Source organism: Melospiza georgiana, chromosome 1, assembly GCF_028018845.1.
Source record: "Melospiza georgiana isolate bMelGeo1 chromosome 1, bMelGeo1.pri, whole genome shotgun sequence".
NCBI lineage: Eukaryota > Metazoa > Chordata > Aves > Passeriformes > Passerellidae > Melospiza > Melospiza georgiana.
The window spans coordinates 131,831,621-131,853,687 of NC_080430.1; the positions used below are offsets into that span (position 1 = coordinate 131,831,621).

The 22,067-nt window shown below is 34.3% G+C and overlaps 1 protein-coding gene across 4 annotated transcripts in view; it reads right to left on the minus strand.

Moving 5' to 3' along the window:
• VPS13B (vacuolar protein sorting 13 homolog B) overlaps positions 1-22,067 on the minus strand; it is a 430,338-nt gene that overhangs the window by 364,169 nt on the left and 44,102 nt on the right. For all 4 annotated transcript variants that reach the window (XM_058033971.1, XM_058033980.1, XM_058033988.1 and 1 more), the window contains exons 5-12: positions 19,685-19,852; positions 18,345-18,526; positions 16,454-16,628; positions 11,402-11,667; positions 8,684-8,779; positions 8,219-8,341; positions 6,011-6,148; positions 4,537-4,624 (exon numbers count right to left, since the gene is read on the minus strand). In XM_058033971.1, the coding sequence (XP_057889954.1) occupies positions 4,537-4,624; positions 6,011-6,148; positions 8,219-8,341; positions 8,684-8,779; positions 11,402-11,667; positions 16,454-16,628; positions 18,345-18,526; positions 19,685-19,852 (1,236 nt within the window). The remainder of the gene's footprint in view (positions 1-4,536; positions 4,625-6,010; positions 6,149-8,218; positions 8,342-8,683; positions 8,780-11,401; positions 11,668-16,453; positions 16,629-18,344; positions 18,527-19,684; positions 19,853-22,067) is intronic.

Below are 22,067 nucleotides of genomic sequence, written 5' to 3' on the forward strand. Positions count from 1 at the left end.
CCCCAATAATCAAGGAAAAGATGTGCTGCAGAGACATGACAGATTTGGGCCCTCGAAAGGTTAGCTGCCATGACAAGACTGGAAGAAGCAGACTAAAAATGAAGATAAACCCTTCCTTCCATTCTCATTTACCACCACTCACTGACATATGGACAACAAGAAAGAAAAATTCTTTAATCGTTACGCCTCAGACTGTTTTTTTTTTTAAAGTCAACAGAGATAACAGAATAGTTTAGTAGAGTAATGAGACAGACCAAAATCACACATTCAGTGTATACAGGCTACCCATCAGCTACCAGTGAGTACAGGCTACTCATCTAGTCAGATCAACAGCATGACTGTTTCTCTAAACATACTTCATGGAAATTCTTCAGTTAAATCATACAGATTTCAGAAGCTCAAGCTTTCCTATCACATATGACTTGTAAAACTATGGTCCTATCCCTCTAACACTTTTAGCTTGCTGAACTTCACTCTGATTTTTTTCCTAAGATCATCACTTTGACAATGTCTTCATTGCTTTGACGGAAGCACTAAACATTAAATATCTTGCTGACCATAACACAACTGAACACTGACAAAATAAGCATCAAGACTAAATGGTTCTGAGACTACAGAAGGACAGCAGAGCTGGTGACAGGCCTGGAGCACAATACTTCTGAGGAACTGAGGGTTGTTTAGCCTGGAGAAAAGGAGCTGAGGGAATACCCTACTGCTCACTAGATGTACCTGGAAGGAGGGTGTAGCAAGGGCAAGAGGTCAGTCTCTTCTCCCAAGTAAGAAGCTACAGGATGAGAGGTCTCAAGTTGTACCAGTGGAGGTTTAGATTGGATATTGGGAAAAATATCACTGAAATTGGCTACAGGCACTGGCACAACCTGTCAAGGTAAGCATTGTAACCACAATCCCTGGAAGTAATCAAAAAATGTATTAATATGGCACTTGGGGACACAGTTTAGTGGTGAACATGGCAGTGCTGGGTTAACAGTTGGACTCAATAACTTAAATAGTTCTTTTCCAACCTTAACAATTCTATGATTTCTAGTTGCCCAAGAGGAACCCAGTCATTCACCCTTTGGTCTCTCTCCTTTACTGTACTCTTTTAACTGCACTCATTCAAAACAGTCCTTACATTGAGGGAAGCAGAGCTTGGTGGAAATGGAAGCAAGAATAGGGGGTTTTTTTCCTTCATGTTTAAATCATACTCATAAAACACTGTTGCTTCTAAGCAGTGGTGAGGATAAAGGTCCTCAAATAAACTGAGACTGTGCTGAATTGGATGCACAGCTGGCATAATGTTTTGCAGGCCTTTACAGGCTTATGCACTCAGCAGAAGAATTAGCTTTATCCTTAAAAGCCTAACAGAAGTTGACGGTGAGAGCATTTATAGCCTCTGCTTCCCTTGGTTTGTTGTTTTTCTGAGAAGAAAGAGAACAATAAAAGAAAGATAAAAGGACAGAAGGATACTTCCTTATAAAACCTACTCAAATCTTCAGCTGGAACTGAATTACAATCTTTTGAATGAATCCTGAAAGAGATTTGTTTGAAACCCAGCATACTCGCTTCTGCATTTATTTTATAGGCAGTTAACATAAATACTTTTATCCTTCCAATTCTACACAGTATTCAGTTCAGATGAACACTACCAAAGAGTGCAAAAAACCATACCATCATATAAAAAATAATAAGGCCAAAAACAATAAGGCCAGAAGTAGTAACAGCCTGCCTTTTCAAAGAGGAAAATTCAGACTTGCTTGTATATATTGTATGTATATGAATAATATATCTAAGTGACAAAATTCATACAAACCACTTTTTGGAATGATTCCAGTTAATTCTACCCAAATGCAAACAGAAAAGGCAGAAAACCTATTGGCTCTACAGAAGTAGGTAATCTTGAAACTTCATGGATGCATAAAGAAAATCAATTTTCAACCACTGAGTTTTCAAGCTCCCTTTAAATTGTGTGTCTAATTCTAATCAACCAAAAATATCAAAATGAGTGCTGCACAATAAAGTTGCCAGCACAGTAGAGAGGTAGACATTACAAACAAAAGGTAACTTCAACAGCACACTCTGCTAGCTCTGTAGGCCATGCAAATCAGTGATCAGGGAACTGACAGGCTACAAAATGTTTCAGAGAAATTGTTATGCACTGAAATACGAAGCAAAAGACAGAAAAATAAAGGAAGGGAAAGACAGACAAAATGTCTAAATAAGACTACTGTGCATGACTATCTTGCTTTCATTCAAAATACTGAAATTGATTAATGCACTTCTGTAAATGACAGATGAAACTCCTGAGGGTTAATGTTATCCAGGAGGCACTTGTGGTTTAATCAGTAATCCTATGCTTCAGGAAAGGTTAAAGGTGCAAAGAATGTGTCAAACCAAAATTGCCTTGACAGATAAAAATCTTACAATCACAGTAACTGCCTCCTATAACTTAAGTTTGGTTCGTTTTTTTTATGGTATGTGAGGTGCAGTAATGGTAACTAAAAACAGTTACACCGAAATAAGACAGTAAAATGCAAACTTCCATATAAAAAAACACATTAAAAATGGAGCAGATTTAGATTGTTTTCAAAATCTTAATGTGTTTATATCTACATCTTAAATAAATATTTTGCACCTATTTGTTTACATTCTATATAACAACTCTGCATTTAACTCACAATATGGAAAAATTAGCTAGAAAATAACTAGCAAAAAGCATCACATCTGCTTTTCTGAGGGACAAAAACATTTTAAAATTTAAGATTTTAAGTTCTAGACTCTAGAAAAACAACAACCATTTAAACAATTTAAAAATTAATTATTCTATTATTTTACGCAGCTGGGTTCCTGAAATCAAAGGAACAACACTGAAATAAAAGCACACAGCAAGACTTGATAGAAAGTCAAGCTACATTTTGTGAGGTGTTTTCCTAGTGACTGATGGAGAAAATAGAAGCCCAGGCTACAAGAAATCATTCTGATAGGAAAAAAAGAGAAGCTAAGGAGGGAAAACTGTAGTCAGAAAATACAATAGTCTGACACTGAGGAAAATAAAAAAGCATTTCTGAGTTCAGTAATTTCTGAAAAGCATTAGTTAAATGTCAGGAAGAGATATGATCATAACATTCCTTATGCATTCAGAGAAACAAGAAAAAATACTCCATAAAATCAATTTTTCTTCATAATGCACATAGTATGTGCATATTTAAATTTCTACACTAACTTTCAAAAGGAGATAAGGCTTACCCAATGTTTTTAACTTCTCTACATAGGAGTTCAGTGTGCAATTGAACACTTAAATTGTTATTAAAACCAGAAGACATCTGCAGTATATGTTTGACTTCATTGTAAATTTTCAGAGCTTCACACCACTCTCATGGTACAGAGGAAAGCCTCAGAGTCAGGAAAGAACTGTTAAATTTCCTGGTGTCTGCCTCTACTGCTGAGGGCAATAGCATCATTTACTTATTTTTGTAAATGTTTCATAATGCAACTAAAAGGAAACTGGAAGTTTCTTTTCTACTCCTTTCAGACTTAATGTCCACCATGTCCAGAAAACAAAGCCAAACATTAGGAGTTGTGAATTCTCTAACACAGAAATAGAAACACAAAACACAAAAAAAACCCCAGATGAGTTGGACTGTGTAGTAAGGACAGATAAATGTTCAGCCACAAAATAGCAAGAACTTCCCAACAGATATCCAGAGAAATAGTATTCCCAATAATAAATACATAGATGGGCAAGAAAGTAATATTAATTTGACAATAAAACTGCAGAACAGCTGTAAATTACAGTGTTCTGAGGAGTGAGAGGGAAATTATATCACAATCAGTGATAAGAATATCTGTGAAAAAATAGAAACCTATTACTTGCTGATAGATTAACTCCTTTGTCCCAGCTTTTGTGACACTCACAAAAATACACATATTTACTTCATTAAACCCACTTCTCAGATTTAGAAAAGAATTTATTGGAATCACAAAGAACTGTTTTGAATTATTCTGTATCTTTGTGCACAGAGTTTAGAGTAGTATTTGCTCATCAAGTTGTTTAGATACACATATTTAAAGATAATTCTTCACACTTTCTTGCATCCTTGCATTTTTCTTCGTAGAAGAAAAACAATAGTCCTTTTCATCTTCTATGCTAAGTATACGATCAACCTCATTCTTCAACCAGGGTTTCTCAAGATATTTTTAATGTGCAAAGTCAATAATAGTAACTTTTTTAAAAAAGATATAATATTTTATGAATTCCACCACTGCTACAAAATACTTAACTCTCAGTTTAGCAACTATATAAAATACCATTTTGATTATTTATGCAAGAAAAGAAAAATAAAAAATGAAGAATACCAACAATCAACACCTAACCAAAACAACTAACCTCTGAAAGACATCAATGAAGATGAAAGCATTTTAATGATAATCCTGATGGTAAATCTAAGGTAAGTTAGAGGACAGTTGGTCAAGGACCATCTAGGCATGAAAAGTCTTTGTTTCTATTATTTATCAGGGTAAACAAAGGAAAAAAGGTACCTTTGCCACCGGTGCTTTCCATTGTATACAAGTAATCCATGTAGAAAGCCCCAAACCTCTGCATTCCAGCTATCTCTGTGTATGTCTCCTACCAACAAAGCAAAGCAAACAAAGAAAATGTTGTATAAGGAAAGAAACTTGAGATTCCCAACTGATAGATTGTTACTAGAGAGATATATTCATGTTTGGATTTGTGCATCAACACAGGGAAAGGCTTATCAAAGCAAAGGACAGAGGTTATCAGAAGAATTCACCTTTCTGATAGGCAATGAAACTTCCATTTGAGGCCACACAAATGCACATCCATAATTCCTGTGGACATGCTGACCAATTCATCAATTACATCGAGTCAATTAGTACCTTTAATGAAGTAACTATTCTTCATTTGACCTCTTGCATGCAACACATCATCCTAATTAAATATGCTGAAAACTTCAGCTCGTTCAATTTGGCTTTGCTATTCAAGGAATATTGTAGTTTTATCTTTCAACAGTAGGAAACTTATCAAGACTTTATGCCAACATTGGGATTCATACATAATATAATACATCACACAGCAAATTTGCTTCCAATCTTGCCAAAAAATGGGCAAATTGTGAAAGCACTGAAGACAGACCAAGGAGAGAATAAAGCTTAAAACACACTATGGGAAAAGATTGACTATAAGTACTTGTGATTTTACTAAACTCATTTTTTCACGTGATTATTCAGTATTACACTTCATCAATATTACTAAAAAGGTGAAAATAGTTAAATTTAAATTTAAAGGAAATTGGATACATTCCAAAATTGTAAATGGCTTACCTGTACAACAAACAGCACAGACCTCCACCAATGAACACAACCAGAAAGGACCACCTTGGTCATTGCAACCAATCTTTAATAATGGCAGACAACCAGGGAATAAAGCTTTACTGCACAATTTACAACAATAGAGACTAGAGGTGACTGAAAATTTGTCTCCACAAAAGGGAGAACTAGCAAAATTTTCTCTAAGTAGACCAATATAGAACACAAGCAATAAAATTAATACTATCCAAATCTGACAGTACTTATTAGTTTGAAGACCATAGACTACTTACTGTTTGGGTTTAAAACACGTGCTGGTAAAGCTTGACTTTTGCTAGTATTCTCCCACATGTCTCTTTTCCTCTTAAAATGTTCTGTGGTTACTGCTTTTGGAAACTATGACATTAATTCAGTTTTTGGGGCAGGAGGGGAGTTTGAGGTTTCTTTTGGACATGTTTTTTCAGTTTGGCTCTTTTTTTGGCTTGGTTTTTGTGGGTGTCTGTTTTTTGACACAAACAGATTTACTTGGTTTTTTTTTTTTTGGCCAGCTGAAAAGTAAGATTCAGTTAAATGTGTAAAAGTAAAGAGAATTCAGTCCTCTAATAGTACACAGATATAAATAATTAGAAGAAATCCATTAGAGAGCATTGGAAATTTTTTTATAAGAAAAATGTAATTCTCTGACCTTATGATGAGCTGCATCCAATATAAATTCTGCACGAATACTATTATTTTCTGGACTTCTGTAATCAAATAGTGAATTGGTAAGGTATGTCATTCCTTTCACGCTCAGATTTTCTCCACAATTAAAGAAGCATGCCTCCTTCATGAGGCAGTAGAAAGTGAAGCAAGAAAAGAAAAAAAAAATCAGTCAAGTTAACAGAGTAGTTCAATTCTGTTGTAACACAAATAAGACACACACAGAGTAGTAATCTTCAATAGCATGCTTCATTCTGAATGAAGATGAAACAATGAAATTAATTTCATTCATATAACACAAGTTCCTGTCCACTCCTTCCCCATTTTCAAATGAACAAAAATTGCCTGAACCAATGAATATGATACAACTGATGATATAGAACATAATAGCAGCATTTTAACAACAAATAACCTTAGATCATCATCACTCCAAATCTTGCCCCAATCCTCTTCTGTATACAAACTTGTCACTGCACACTCTATTTCTGGCTGCCCAATCCTTTTAGATGCTGTACTCATTATCTTCAAGGCAATCGGTTATTTCCATGCATGACCTCATTGCTACATTATCATTCTTTATTCATCTAGATTTTAACATGCCTCCTCCCAGACTTCTACCCTTCTGAAATCAATACAACTTTACTAACAAGAGTAATTAATCCAAAAAAGTTTTTTAGGAGATTTATTTTTGTTCCAACTATCTATTCTCAATCACAGGCAGAGCCAGAACCTTTATGAAAGGACCAATCCCACAACCACAGCAGTACACAGACAACAGGCAAGTAGAATCATCACCACTGTCATAAAGCAGATACTTTCCTAAATTCCTGGACTAGAGAGTGGCAGAAGAATGAGTAAGAATAAAACCCCAAATGTTCCTTATTAACTAACTTAAAGGAAATTATCTCCATTGGTCAGAACATGGGGTTAATAATGCCAACAGCTGTGGGTTCAATCCCTGTATGGGATATTCACTAAAGAGTTTGACTTGATGTTTATTCTGGGTTCATTCCAAAAGAGACAATTTTATGATTCTGTAAAATTCTTTTGCTCACCCACTTACCTCAGTCTAAAAAAATCAATTCTCTCAAGATTTTATACCTGACAATCTCAGTTGCTACACACAAGGTGGCTGTCCACCCTCACATCCCCAGCCACATCTCCCTTGTCTTAACGAGGCCAGCATAGCATTTTACAGCTGGCTCATCCTTGCCTCCCCAGCCTCTCCTTCTGGAAAAGCCCCTGTGTATCCATAACAGCACACCAGTCCTACAGTGTGTCCCACTGCATCCCTAAAATCCCAATAATGTCATACTCAGCAGCCATATCATGATATTTTCTTGTTTTCTGCTCTGCACACACTAACACCTGAGATGGGTGTCAAGCCATGATGTGCTCAAATCTATCACAATATCACAATTTCCCAGATTAGGAGATATTTGACATAAATACAGGCACTTATTTTCTTCCATATTCCTTATTTTCCTTTTTAAAATACTTTACAAGATAGCACAGAGCACTAATATCAAGTTAACAGGTCTCTTCTTGTCTATATTATTTGTTTTTATTTAAACATAGATAATAGTTGCTGTTCTCCAATACTTTAGGGCATTACCCTATCTACAAATCATCTAAAAATCATCATTATTGAAGTAACAATTTCATGCAACACTTCATTAAATAATTTTAAAATAGCTCATAATGATATCTGATTTTTTCTTAAACAATTGAAGATTTGCATCTGTTTAAAATACAAGAATTAATACTGTCTAACTCATTCACTTCATACTGCTCTCAATCTTACTGAAAAGTGAGGTAAGACACTCATTCAGTATTTGTGCCACCTTTATTATCTTCACCATACAGTGTTCCCATTTTTTCCCTTCCAATCTTTGATTGATTTAAGTACTTTCAAAGACTTTCAATTATATTTTAATTTTTTATACAAAATTACAAAGGCAACAATGGGTTACTGTCCAAAAAGATTTTTAAAAAGTCTTATATTCTGCCTCTTCTCAATCTGAGATATTTGTCTTTTCAACTCTAAGGAATAGACACTGAGCTCTGTATCACAGTAATATCCAAAAATCACAGCTGGTAACAGCAGTCTTTTCCATTTTTGCAATCAGATATTTTAATAAAGGATAACAAAATTGCTTACTGGGCAAATCAACTGTTATTTCAACATACTCACTTCATCACTTCTATTCATATTCTCTTCAAAATCTTTAATTCCCATAATTCCTTTAAGGCACATAGCTTGGCAACCAACAAAACCTATTTGGCAATCAAAAAAAAGTTCACCTTTCATAAGGACCTAGTGATGAAAAAGAATAAAGTGATAAATTTTTAAGCCTTCTATTCCACAACAAATAGAGAAGATGGACGAAAATGAAGCAAAATATGCTTAGTTTATATAATTAGAGTTTCAATAAACACCAATCACACCGGCCACCAGAAAGGAAGGTATTACTATAGTGTTCAACCACTAGAACACAGAAGTTTAGAGAGTTAATATCTATGTGATTATTACAACAAACACATACAATATGACAGCATATGAAAAATCGGCAATTAAATAATTTAAAAATACTTTACCAGCAACTTCTTGGTACATGACTTTAAATGTATCAAAAAAGCATTGTCAATGTAAAATTACCTCAACTGTTGTTCCTTCTTGTTCCCAGCATATGACTTCTTTGGATTTTACTTTCTGAGGGCTGTAATAACTACTTTCAGCTTGCATTTCAGTGAGCTAGAGAAAAACAGGATAAACACCTTATAAAAGTCAATATTAGTATTCAATGACAGTATGGTCATTAATACAGAAAACTGATAAAGACAAAGTAAACTATGGGCAAAAATACATTAACTGTCAGAAAACAGGTGCAATTAAACAGCTGCAGCACATTATCCATATCCAGAACGTCTCATGTTCAACTTCGGTTTGAAATATGCTACAACAGAATGCTTTAAATCCACTACAGTATTTTCAGTTTGCTTATCGAAAGAGAAACTGTGTGAAAAGATGAAACAGATATAAATATCAAATAAGCTTATAAACTCCTGTAAAAATCCATTAATATTTGATTTATTTTCCGCAGAAAATAATTAAACATCATTATAGTATTGCAGACACATTTTGACTATAACCATACACATTTTTGTTTCATGTCATGCCAACCAAGAGCAACATGCATTTATATTTCTTGCATGATTTCGATATAAAAATTCAAAATGGGAAAATATGCACAGGTTAAAGCACATAACATAGAGCCAAGAAAAACAAGTAAAAAGATGCACTCTATATTGAATATATTACATTTGGCACAAAAAAACCTCAAGTTAGTTTATGGTGAACAGTTTAAATACTTCAAATTGTAATTTTTTGAAACGAATATCTACACACTCTCTTTGTTTTCAAGACTGGATACAAACGGATGCTGTTTCAATTTAAAATTGTGTAATCTGAATGTCCAAGAAAATTGGACGAAAAAAGTCACTGATCACCCTTCACCTGTGTGCAATTATTGCGGAGGAAAAGCAATTAATTGATTAAAAGAACTCAGAAATTACAAGAATAGTTTTCACCATTATTAGAAAACGGTACATTTAATTTGGCATGATTTTAGCTGGAATGATATCAACTATTCAAAATGTTAATGCAGAAACTTGACCTTATTTTTTAACCAAAATATGAACCACAAATTAATTCCATACACTCTTTGCATGCAAGCAGAACAATGAATTCTGTTTTCCTCCTGTCACCATATTAGCATCATACATCACTTCACATTTCAAATCTCTAAAATGCAAAATGTTACATTTTGAGTAGTTTTTAATCACTTCCTAATATAAAATGCGTGAATTTGCAAATGAAGCATTAGGAAAACCCTCTCTAACAAAACACATGTTCAAAGAATAAGCTCATATTATTTTTAATGAGTTTTCTTGCATGAGGAACAAGAGCACAAAATGACTACTGTATGACAGTGTAAAAGAAGATGCTGAGCCATGATAAATGAAAAATTTGGACTTTAGTGGCTTGTTCATGTTTCAAGCGGTGTCCCAGGAATATAATTAATTATATTCCCAGGAATATAACTAATGTTTCAAGCGGTGTCCCAGGAATATAATTAATGGAGGGAACAAAATTATAATATTTACTTTTAGCCTCTTTTAATGCAAGCTGAAGCAGACTGACACAAAAGAACACAACTGAACACTTGAATGCTGTTGATATCTTCAAATTTTTCAACCAAATTTTTCAGGAGGCTGAAGGCTTAAAACATCAACATCCCCACAGAATATCTACAGCTTCCAAAGTCACTTGTCTCACCCTTTCACGCAGTTTCTGAGCAGCTAAATGCCCTTCTACACCACCAAACAAAACCAGCTAAATTAGGCATAAAGCCCCATAAAACATTCTTGTGCACAGATGTCAAGCCAAACAGGCAGAAAAGGGACAGGGAGCTCCTGATGGTACTGGGTATAATCAGGCACATAATTTTTGTATGAGAGTTACAAAAGTCTTGCAGTTAATCTGAAAGGCTCAAAGTCATAAAAATCATGCTAAATTACTCTGTGGCAAAGTTCTGACCTTGATTTAATACATGCTTAATTGTAAAGCCAAGAGCCATTTGGTGTAGTCATGCACATAGAATTGCTTGCAAATAGCTTGAAACATTGCAAGTATTCTGCTAATTCAATACTTTAATTTCTAATTTCTATCAATACATCTCAATATCTTAGTCAGACTCTCCATATTCCCTTCTGCAAGCTTACAAAATATTAGAAGGCCAGCAACAATTTCCAGCTGTGCTTAGAGCTTATATTAAATATTTCTCTACATATACTGTTTATAGCTCAGCCTAAATGTACTATTTATCTTTTTTTCCTTCAATAAAATTTCGACCTATGGAAAATTAATTCAGCATTATCAAGTTAAAATGGTATTTTCACATACAATAGTCCAAAAAAGGAATAGTCTCTAAAAATTCCTCCAATCCTAGCTCTAAATTAGAGGGGCTTTTATAAAGAAATATGTATTTGTAATGGAATTCTGCAGTGAACATTCATAGAATGCCTTCAGGCTTTTTCCCATCAAAAAATATTAATCTAAGTAAATTAAGTGGTTTCTTTTGAACATGATGAAGTTCACACTCAAATTCTAAGCTCAAATAACAAAAACTACTCACGTTGCCATTATCAGTCCAGTACAATTCAAGAGGAATTTTTAGCATTCACATTTCTTGTTATTCATTAACTAAATACTCCCATCATAATACCAACAATATTTGTCTTGAATCAAACAGTATTTGAATGCTCAGGAAATCTTTATGCACTTCCTCAATAAGTGACACAGAGAAATATTTACCTTAAAAGTCACTGTTGCCTTTGTACAGTAAAAGCCAACTGAAATAATAGGATCCTTGAGGGACTGAGACTTCTGCTGTTCTGCTGTTCCATCACCAATTCCACCAGAATCACTCTCTTCATCATCATAACTCACAATAGCAGGAACAAAAGACCAAGCCCAAGAAACCCATCCTTGTTGCTGGTCATCATCTTGATGCAAGTAAGGATCTTGACCAATGTACTGTGTAGGATATTGCATTACTGAGCTTGCTTCATCTTCTGTGCCTTTTAAAACAAAAACCAAGCTAAATTTCAGATAAACCATACTTAAAAAATCATTTATTAAATTCAAATTTAAGGTATGTGAAATTTATCTTGGACTGTATTCCACACAGCATTCACTGATACTTGGCTTATAATTATAGGAAGACAGTACAAATTTTAAATTACTGAATATGAGTTTTTTCAAGCACTTCTTTGATTCATTAACATTTTTCTCCAAAAAATATTAAGGGTCTTGGCCATAGTTTTAGTATCATACATCTGCAGTGAGACTAGAATTTGCCATCTACACCACAAGTCCTCAAGACTGCTTTCATTAAAGACTTCCTAAAGCTTTACAATTAAATCTGACTAAATAATGATATTATGAACTTATAGTTTCCAATTTTAAAATTAAATTCAAAAGTACTTCAAGTTAATCTGTGCTACTACATAACTAACTACAAGTTAATCTATGCTCAAAAATGCTGGTACCCATCTGTGAGTCAAAAGTCAAAATGTTGGTCACCTGTGAAAATCAGCAGAGATCGCATGCAGAACAAAGTAAGAACTTCCCCAAAGATTCAAGTCTAAGACTCATTATCTAAACAGGTAGGTAATGTACTGCATGTACAAATAGCTTTTATCTGACTTCATCACCACTTTTGTGGGACTCATGAGGGCAATTAAATACTTCAGAATTACACTAGGTAGTACTGGATGCAGTACTGTTCCTGAAGGTGAACATTATGTTCAATGAATCATTTAACTGAGAACAGAAATAGCCATATTCCAATTCTATTCACGTATTTTCAATCTCAGAGATCCCATTTTTACAAGTTTCAGACATTTTATTGCTTAGTTTAACTACTCTTTAGCCTTCTACTCTTTTTATACTTGCATAACTGAGGAAAGAATAATAAAAAACACTCCTGAGAATTCTCTGCACTTGCTTAAGAAGCAAGGGTATCTCCTCCCACAAAGGCAGTGCAAGCTCCCTTTCTACTCCCTTCATACAAGTCTCAAGGAGCAGATTTAAATCCAGAAACAAATCTTGAAACACAGCAAATACAGAAGAGGTGCACATAAAATCCTGGAAAAAGCCAAGAGGAAGAACTGTCAGCCGTAGAAGGAAAAAAACTGACACTGATCATGACTCAAGTAGTTTAGTACAGACTGCTGTTGGCAAGCACAAAAGAAATGGTGGAAGGCCTGGCAACAAATGAAAAAAAGGTGGAGCTGTAGAACCTGGGTCATGTATAACATTTGGTCTACCTGGCCATAAATTTCAACCATCATTTAGCATACCCCTTTTTGAAATACACAGAGAGAACAGTAAAATATGCCAAGTAATAGTTTGGATTATAATGTTTTTTAATATTTTGGAAAACATTAAAATAAGCACCATTTTACCCTAGCTCCTCTACCTATATACTGTGAGACAGAAAATTGAAAGAGAAATATATATATATTTTCTATCACTAAATTAAAACTACTACAGCCCCTATACAATCACCAAACTTAAGAAAATATGCACATCAGCCTGATAAACAACACACAACATCCTCTAAACACTACAAATATAAATGCATTGTAAATTCATTTATAACAAGGAATATATGAAGGAGAGCATGTATGTGGGAAACACGAAACACAGTCTCTTTGCTTTGAACTAACTACATTAACCACTTCATTGCCTGAAAACATATTGGATAATGAAACATAGTGACAAAACCACTGTTTTACTTACATGAGTTTGTTAAAGGACAAAATGTTACCCTGCATCAGGTTTCTAAAGTAATTTTTTTCTAGCCATAGTTCACACGAAGTCTTGCTCCATAATGCAGGAGAGTGATTCCAGTTAAGAAATACATTTTATATATATTACACAAGTGCAGTGTGACTGCATCTCACTGCTTGCATGCTCAAATCAAGTTTGACCTTCAGAAATTTACTTTCTCTTAAAGGATTTGAGATATTTATCTGTAATAGGAATCTGGAAACTGGTATCTCTCAACATCAATCTGGAATTAACATAGTAGAAAATTACTCTCTTGGTATTTATTTATTTATTTCTCTGTCAATATATTTTCAGCCAGGTATGGGTGATCCAGCCTAGCCTATGGCTACATGAATACAAGTGCTGGCACTAGAAGAAGAAGGAAGGAATGCATCCCTGCTGGCAATAGCATGAATTTTCATCTCATTGAATCAGCCATGAAACTGTATGAGTGAAGCTTAGTACATGCTTCAAGGACAGAGATGTAGATGTTCATTCTTGTGTCACTAAATAATGTATACATTAAAATTCATGTTCTTATCCACAATTTGTCTGCTACAAACCAAAGAAGCTACTACAAACTCACAACTAAGACACTGGAAACAAGCATAAATGGCATGACCATTTTAGCTTGTGTGTGGCAAAATATTTTGCAGTAAAGATACAAATGGGCTTCTAAAACTGCCTCTACATCTCTGCCTTGGCCATCCAACAATTGCCATCTGTCTTGTGTTCTGAAGGAGATAGTTCTGTCAAATACATATGATCATATAATTAAGTACAACAATAATGTTAGAGCACAGCACAGTTGAACAAAAGCTGTGTAGGCAATTACAGATTTCTTTTGCAATCTTATCCCTGACCCTTCTGAAACATCTTGTGCATAACAGTGCAGAGTTACATTATATTATTTCTTTTTGAGATGGCTGTCTTACAAAAAGCTAGGAAGTCAAACTGACAGTTGTTCAAAAGACTGCAAATGGGACTGACCAACAGCAATTGCAATTCAACATTCCTGAAGGCACTCATTAATACAGAGATGACAAGATGGACTGCCCAAGATTTTACACATATTTGGATGTAAGAACTTCAAATTTAATTCTAGATGCAAAAGCAACTGTGTACTTGTAGGAAGATGCCTTTTAACATTAATCGTTGCTTAAATTATATTTGTATCACCACATCTTCACACCTTAACCAAAAGAAGCTGAGTAAAACCCACATAGCTCTGCTGACTTCTGTCTTCTTCCACAGTTAAAGCTTCATTCCAGTTTTCTCATCCCAGTTACTCTGTCCCCAATCCTTATCTTTTTTTCATCTGAAAGTCACTGCTTACCCATCCCAGCTGTTCTCACATTGACTCATATGATTTCTCTCTTCTTTCTACTAGTTGCCTTACTGACTCCAGGAATGCAGCCACTAAATTCAAGCAATGCTAAATACATTGTCATTCTCCATGGCATAAACACTTAGCCAAATTTGGGGAAAACTTCATTCTAACAAAAGAATGATATTCCATGATACAGAGACAACCCTCTGTCTGAAAGCAAGGGCAATGCAGTGCTTCAGAGAAAACTTCCTGACACTTTGTCCTGTAAATAGTACAAATCATTGGTTAGATACAGAAAGTTACTAAAATACACACTGATGATTTTTCTAAAACTTGTATGCTTTTAAAGTCTCAGCAGAATATTAAGCCAATATTTGCAGAATATTCCTTCTAATCATGTATTTTGTGTAATGAACTCATGTTTGCAATGCAGAGTTTCTAGTGCAGAAAACCCATCTTCAGAGACAATAAGAGAGAACTATTTACAGATATCTTATTTGTTTTCTCATTTATACACAGCAGTAACATGACAGAGGATTCTACATCTGAAATAAGAGTGAAACAGTTATCTGTGCCAAACAACAGTGAAGGCCATATTCGGAAAAAAATTTCCACTGCTGTCATTTACCCATCATGCATCTATTTCTCTGAAAACAGAGAAGACAGCAACGACAGCAACACAGAATTTTTTAAAATATTACAGTCTCCTAATGCGAATTAAAATGGTATATTTTCTTCAACAGAACATAATTAATTTATTAGTTTATGCATAGCTTTAAACTGCTGCAATATTATAAATTTAAGCCTAGCTTAAGAAAGCTATGTCACCTTCAACTGAAATTCCAAGAATTTTCTAGGTGAGGTAAATTTCTCTTCCTATTTCCCCAATTCAAAAGATTCAAATGCAACCTTAGAAAGATAACCACAACTTTTGTCTTGAGGCGATTTAAATTAAAATACAAATCTCGAAATAAATTCAGAGAATTGCAGAATAAGTTGGGTTGGAAGGAACCCACAAGGACCAACTCCAGGCCCTGCACAGAATCACCCCGAGAGTCACCCCATGTGCCTGAGAAGCAGCAGATGGGAAGCAATCACACAAAGATGAAGAACATTCACCCCTCATGACTGCAATGCTCCTGAAAAGATCCTGTTGCACTAAGTTACCACAAAAGATCACACAGAAGAAGGAACACGTGTTATATGAAAATAAAAAGTTGAGACCAGACAAGGTAAAAGGACAGAACTATGGGAAACAGAACAAAGTAATACTTCCTTGCTTAGGACAAGTTACATCTACTCTCAATGACCACTTTAAAAGAAATTAAGAAGCACATACACTTTGGCTTTTCTCTTATTTAGCTCAAGTGTGGCTGCTGCCAGTTTCAGACTTGCTTACGGAAAGGTGCTTTAATGCATGATATACTGACAGACAAATCCGAAGTACCCTACAGTGTCACAACTCTCAAAATGGTCTTCTTAGATCATATTTAACCTCAGTTAATTAAGACCATCAGAATTATAGAACAAAACATTAAGCATGTGAAAGCACTGCATCCTTACCCAGTACAATGCCTCTAGCAAACTGCAAGACTATCAAGATACTTGGCAAGAACTAGACTTGGATATTTACATTTGCAAAAAAGCAAAGAAATTAATGTTTTTAACATTTCTTCTTACAAATTAAAAACTGTACTCACCTGTGATATTTCCCAACATATCTTTAGTGTGGCAAATCAACTCTTCACTTTCCCCATCTTTGAAGTTGCCTATTTCTCCGTAATACAGAGCAATCCCAAGCTGCATTATACGTATAAACATAGGAAGCTGCTGATCAGAGATTGAAAGTTTCAAACTTTCAACTAATGTGTGAATCTGTAACATGCAAAGAGAACAAAACCAAATAATACAAAGCTCTGACATCAGTAAAGCCTAGTTTTAAACCATATACATCTCTGTATTCATTTGGTATGGGCATTTTATTTCCAAAAATGAGATGTGCAATACGACAGAAGGCGAAGGGCTGCAAACAAAGCCTACCAAAAACATTCACTTGGGCTGCCACACGAGACATCTTCAGCTGAAAAATTAAGTGTAACATGTTTTACACACACAAATATTTATGTATTTGTTTTTTAAAGTTATTGTTGAAGAACTTTCTCAAATCTAAGTGATGTAAGAGCATTTAATAAATGCTCTTACAATGCTCTAATTTTATTTTCATTATAGAGTTTCTTTAAAATCTCTGCATGCTCTAGATAACCTATATATCTAGATAGTATATTTAGATAAACTTTAGATATACTGGTTTTAAAATACAAGGTCCTTCATTTTGACTCTTTCCCACTCCAAACACTGTTCCAAATGGCCAAGTAATGGGGGGGAGAATTGATTCCAACTGCAGTGCAGAAAACTGGCTCCTCTGAATATTCCATTTCAAATATGCAGTTAAGACATCTTTCACTAAATGAAAGAAAGCTTTGCAAAGACTAAAATTAATGGCATGAAAACTTATCCTTCTTTTAAAATTTTAGCTGTTAAACAGCTAAATACTTCAAAATATTTTGAATATGTGATCATTCTATAACATCAAAGTCCAACAAGACAAGAAAGGTACCTTTCATTAAGTAAGAGCTGCATAAAATTATTGTACCAAAACTACTGTCCAACATCAGACATATTTTCAACTCCAGGTCCAGTTTCTACATGTTGCAGGTGAAAATAATGGAAATTAAAAGTAACTACGTACCAGTGTTGGCCTTAATGCAATCCAATTCAAAAACCATGTAAAATTACTTTGGAGCACTGCTGGCTATTGTCCTGAGCTGGAAAAACCTTCAGCAACCAACCCTTGAGGGTGCTGAAGCTACAGTAATACCATTTGCAGCAGAGGCTTTTAAAAGGATTTTAGCATCCTCAGATTAAATGTAATTCCATAAATGAAGTTGTTATATTTACTAATAGCAGTTCTTTTTGCTTCAGCCATATGAAAAAAAAAAAAAAACTATTTCCAATCATTGGCTAAATATTTTAGGCAGTCGCTAAAAACTGCATCCTTATGACCCACAGATAATAATACTAATACTAATATTAATGCTACTACTCATAATAATAATAACATTGTGCCACTGCTCACTAGGAGCTGAGTTTGGCTTGCTAATCCATCTCACGTGGTACACTACAGACTGTCAATCCACTGATGCTTCACGTTATTCATAACAGGTGGAGCTATATTGGAAACAATAACTTAAGGCAAAAAAAATCCTTTCCATCTTATTGCAGACACCCTAAAGTATACCACCGAGGGTTTTTTAACAGATTATCTGCAGACTTTCTTTCCCCCCTTAAAATTATGGGGTTTCTTTTAAATGCCAGGAAAAAATGAAAATATTAGAGAACATAACTTACTTACTTAGGTGCTGTTTCTGCACATAAACTAACTGCATCATATGAACAAAATACAATTTAAAAATTCCTTTAGCAAAACACAACAGCATAAGCTTTTCATTTTACTTAAAATTTTAATGGATATTTTGAAAAGCCTCAAAACTTCATAAGGGAGTAGCAAAAATAATTATTTTGGATACCTACTTTAATAATTGATGGCATTTTGGAGTTGAGGTTATCATAAGTAAAATGCAGACGAGTCCTGAAGGAACACTTGTACAGCAGAGGTTCCTGGTAAAATTCAATTTTACCACTAGCATTTCTCTTATCAAGACATACTGTGCAGTCAGAAAAGTTGATCATCTTCCTCAGTACCAGATCAGTGGCTTTTAAAAGAAGCGTATAGGTTAAAAAAGTGTATTACATACAAGAATTAAGTTGTGCATACAGGTTCTTAACTAGAAGAAAGCAACACAAGACAGCTTTTTAGTCATTATTTAAATCAAAGTACTTGTTTGTGTGACTGAAGAGAAGCAAAGTACTTGCTTATGTGACTGAAGAGGATCATTTGCTGTTATGCTGAACGCACAGGAGGTGAGGACAAATTAGTTACACCCAATAAAAATTTTCACCCTGTCTGCTATAACTTGCCTCTTTTTATAAAAGAAGAGTACTGTTTCATGTGGAAGCATACGATTACTATGATTCTCATTATTCCCACAGAAATAGTTTTGCGTATTATCCCCCAAAGCTTTCTTTTGAACCTTCCAAAAGAAACAAAAGCTTTTGTAGTGATCTTAACACGAAATATATTTTGTGATTTTGTCATATTAGTTTGTAATTATTTTAGCCAGAACAAAAAAAAAAAACAGGTTCAGGAAAACATTAATTGAATTCAACACTCTACCTGAAACCTTCTGTGTGATCTTAGCACAGTTACTGTGCCCCAGTTCCACCTCTAGCCAATATCAGTAAGAGCACCCAGACTTACAGGTGTGTTGGTAATTCAAGGACTGAAACGTTCAAACACTGAACACCAAGATAAAGAGTCAGAAGTTGGGGGCTTTCTTCCCCTGAAAATGTGAAGTGAAATGAATCATGCCTTGCAACTGGTATGCTGTGCTCACTACTGTAAGCACCTCTGACTGCCTCTCTTGCCAGCCTGTTCAGGGTTAGAAGACCATCACAAACAAGTGCAATGGAATGCCTTAATGTGCTACTGCCTACTCACAAAACTTGCCTAAGCACTCAGTGCCAGCAGCAAGCACTAATTAAAATACCACAGCAAGCGTGAACAGAGGACAAGACACCTTGTATGATTATCTGTGATCATACAAGGATGTAGTATCAATCAGTCTATAATATTACAGTTGGCTCATCAGAATTAAGGTAAGAACAAGAGAAAAAATTGACTGGAAATCAAAACAGACATAAATTGTCCTACTTCTGATAAAAAAAAAAGCCATTTTTATGAGACAATAATTTCTGTAGGAATTTAAGAGTGCCTCCACAGTGGTAAGTAAAACCAAAAAATATTAACTCACCAGAGATGTCCATAAATGCTCGATCCCAAAACTCATCCACTGTATAGCATTCTGCAGAAGTGATATTGACTGAGAGAACAATATCATCCTCCACATATTTTAAGATGAGATTGTTGATCACAATGTTGACATTATTTACAACACGCCTAATCAAACTCTGAACATAACCTATAAATTAAAACAAATTCTTGGCAAAGATAAGGAAGACATGATAAACTCATTTATTTAGTAAAAACAATCATTATTTCAATACATTTACTATTCTTAACTTGCACTGTTTTAAAGAATCAAAATTTAAACAAACTATGTATCATTTTTACCCAAAAATTAACACAACTTAAAACTCTTTAACACTCTGTGTAGTTGTTAAGTCAATCAGCATCCTAGAAATGCAAGATACCATTAAAAAAGTTCTTAAAAACTATGAATACAATAGAGCACACAAAACTAATTAACTTTGAAACTAATTAAGAAAACATAACACTATGGATTACTGTAGACAAAGAACTTTAACAATTACTTGAGAAACCTATATTTAGAAATAGGTTTGGAAAAGTGAATACCAGCTGCTAGGTTACTTTTCAAGTGCACATATATTATGCCTAGGTGCTCCCACAGTTTTTTTATAAGTTAACTAAGTATTAACACATCTGGAACTTTCTCATTCTAAAACCTAATATATCCACATCTTGTTCAGAAAGACCCCTCTGAGGTCTTACTGAAACCAATTTCTGTCAACAACCAAATAGTAAGCACCTGCACTGAAGCCTGCTGGGAACAAATCCATTTACATATTTTTAGATGTAATGTTATTGAAAAAATATCTCACCTGGGAATTCACAGTATGTGGCAAACATTAATATTTTTAACAATATCATAAAGAAATTAAATACTATCCATATTCCTGTCTTTCATGCATACTGAAGCTATCTGTGGACCCAACTCACTTGTGCTAGAAAAAAACAAGCCTTAGAATTTCTCTGTTTTGAAATTTATCACATTACACACATCTAAAAATACATTTCATAGACACTATCAAGTTCTAGTTTGGTGACTATGCTTAAAAAAGCTAGCTAATGATAGAGGCCTAAACCCACAGGCTTCAAGAGCAGTTTTCTGAAACCTGCATTAAATAAAATTGTTGACACAAGGGAGTTTTAATTCAAATTAAGAATTAAAATAAACATCAAAGTATTGTCAGTTAACTAGGAAAATACTTACGTTGCTACTTCCATTCTACTCTGCTTTTTCTAGGTATTCATCTTTTTCACACTCATATATAATTTTTCACTTTAGGGTATGTGGAAAATTTTACCATTACATAAGTGATTTTCTTGAGTTCCACAACTAAAAATTTGCCCAGCTGACATAGAACATTTTTTGGTTTTTCAGGATTCAAAGTCCTCAATGACCAGAAAGAGGAAATCCAGAAATACAGTCAAATTCAATGTTTTCAGAGCTTAGTACTGTCAGATTTCTAACATAATCTGAATTGGCTTTTTCTGCATATCAATCTAAAACTACTGAAAAATATGTGGAATAACCTGTTTTTAAGGATTTTCTCACTGACTCCTTCAAACAATGACATTTTTAGTTTATATGAACTCAGAAAGCCAGATTTATTACTTCAGTAATTAAGGGGCATAAGAGACCCATATTCATCACTAGAGTGATGTAAACCAACCTGTACATAAGTAGAAAGCAGCACAAGGCATTTAGCTCCTTTTCCTAATTTCAGTATAGAAATATTTTTGCAGACTATTTAACTAGCAATTATAAAATTATAGCCAGTTATTTAAATATGATTTTAAAGCAAGCTACTAATTTCATTGAAAAAAGTGCAGCTGTCTCTCCACAGGTCCAAAGTTTCTTCAGTATTTTGCTGTCAAGGGTCTTTCAGGAAAAGAGTAGCGCCATTTTCATCTGTATGTCTTTTTGGCTGAAGGCATTAAGAGAGGAAGCACAGTCCCATCTTCCCAAAAAAAAAACCAGGGGTCATGGATTTGCTCAAAACTGCAAAACTGCCTATGGAGATATTTCCAGCCAGTGGTACACTACATTGTCAGATGTATCATACAAAAACCAGCTTCCTAAATAAGTTTAGCTTCAAATATACTAGAAACAGATTTTCACACGTGAGGAACAGTCTTTTAAGAAATTGTAATTCCTACAATTCAAACCAAAATAATAAAAACATCAGTAAGTTCGTGTATAATAAAGGGTTTGTTGGTTTTTCGTGTATGGAGATTTTTTCAAAAGGGTTTTGTTTTAAATAGAAGTGAGAAAAAGCAGATAAAGGTTACTTATACTTCTGTGATTTCTAAGAATAACACTATGGGCATCTTTGCCACTGAAATATAGGTGTTCTACAGCAAGTGAATAA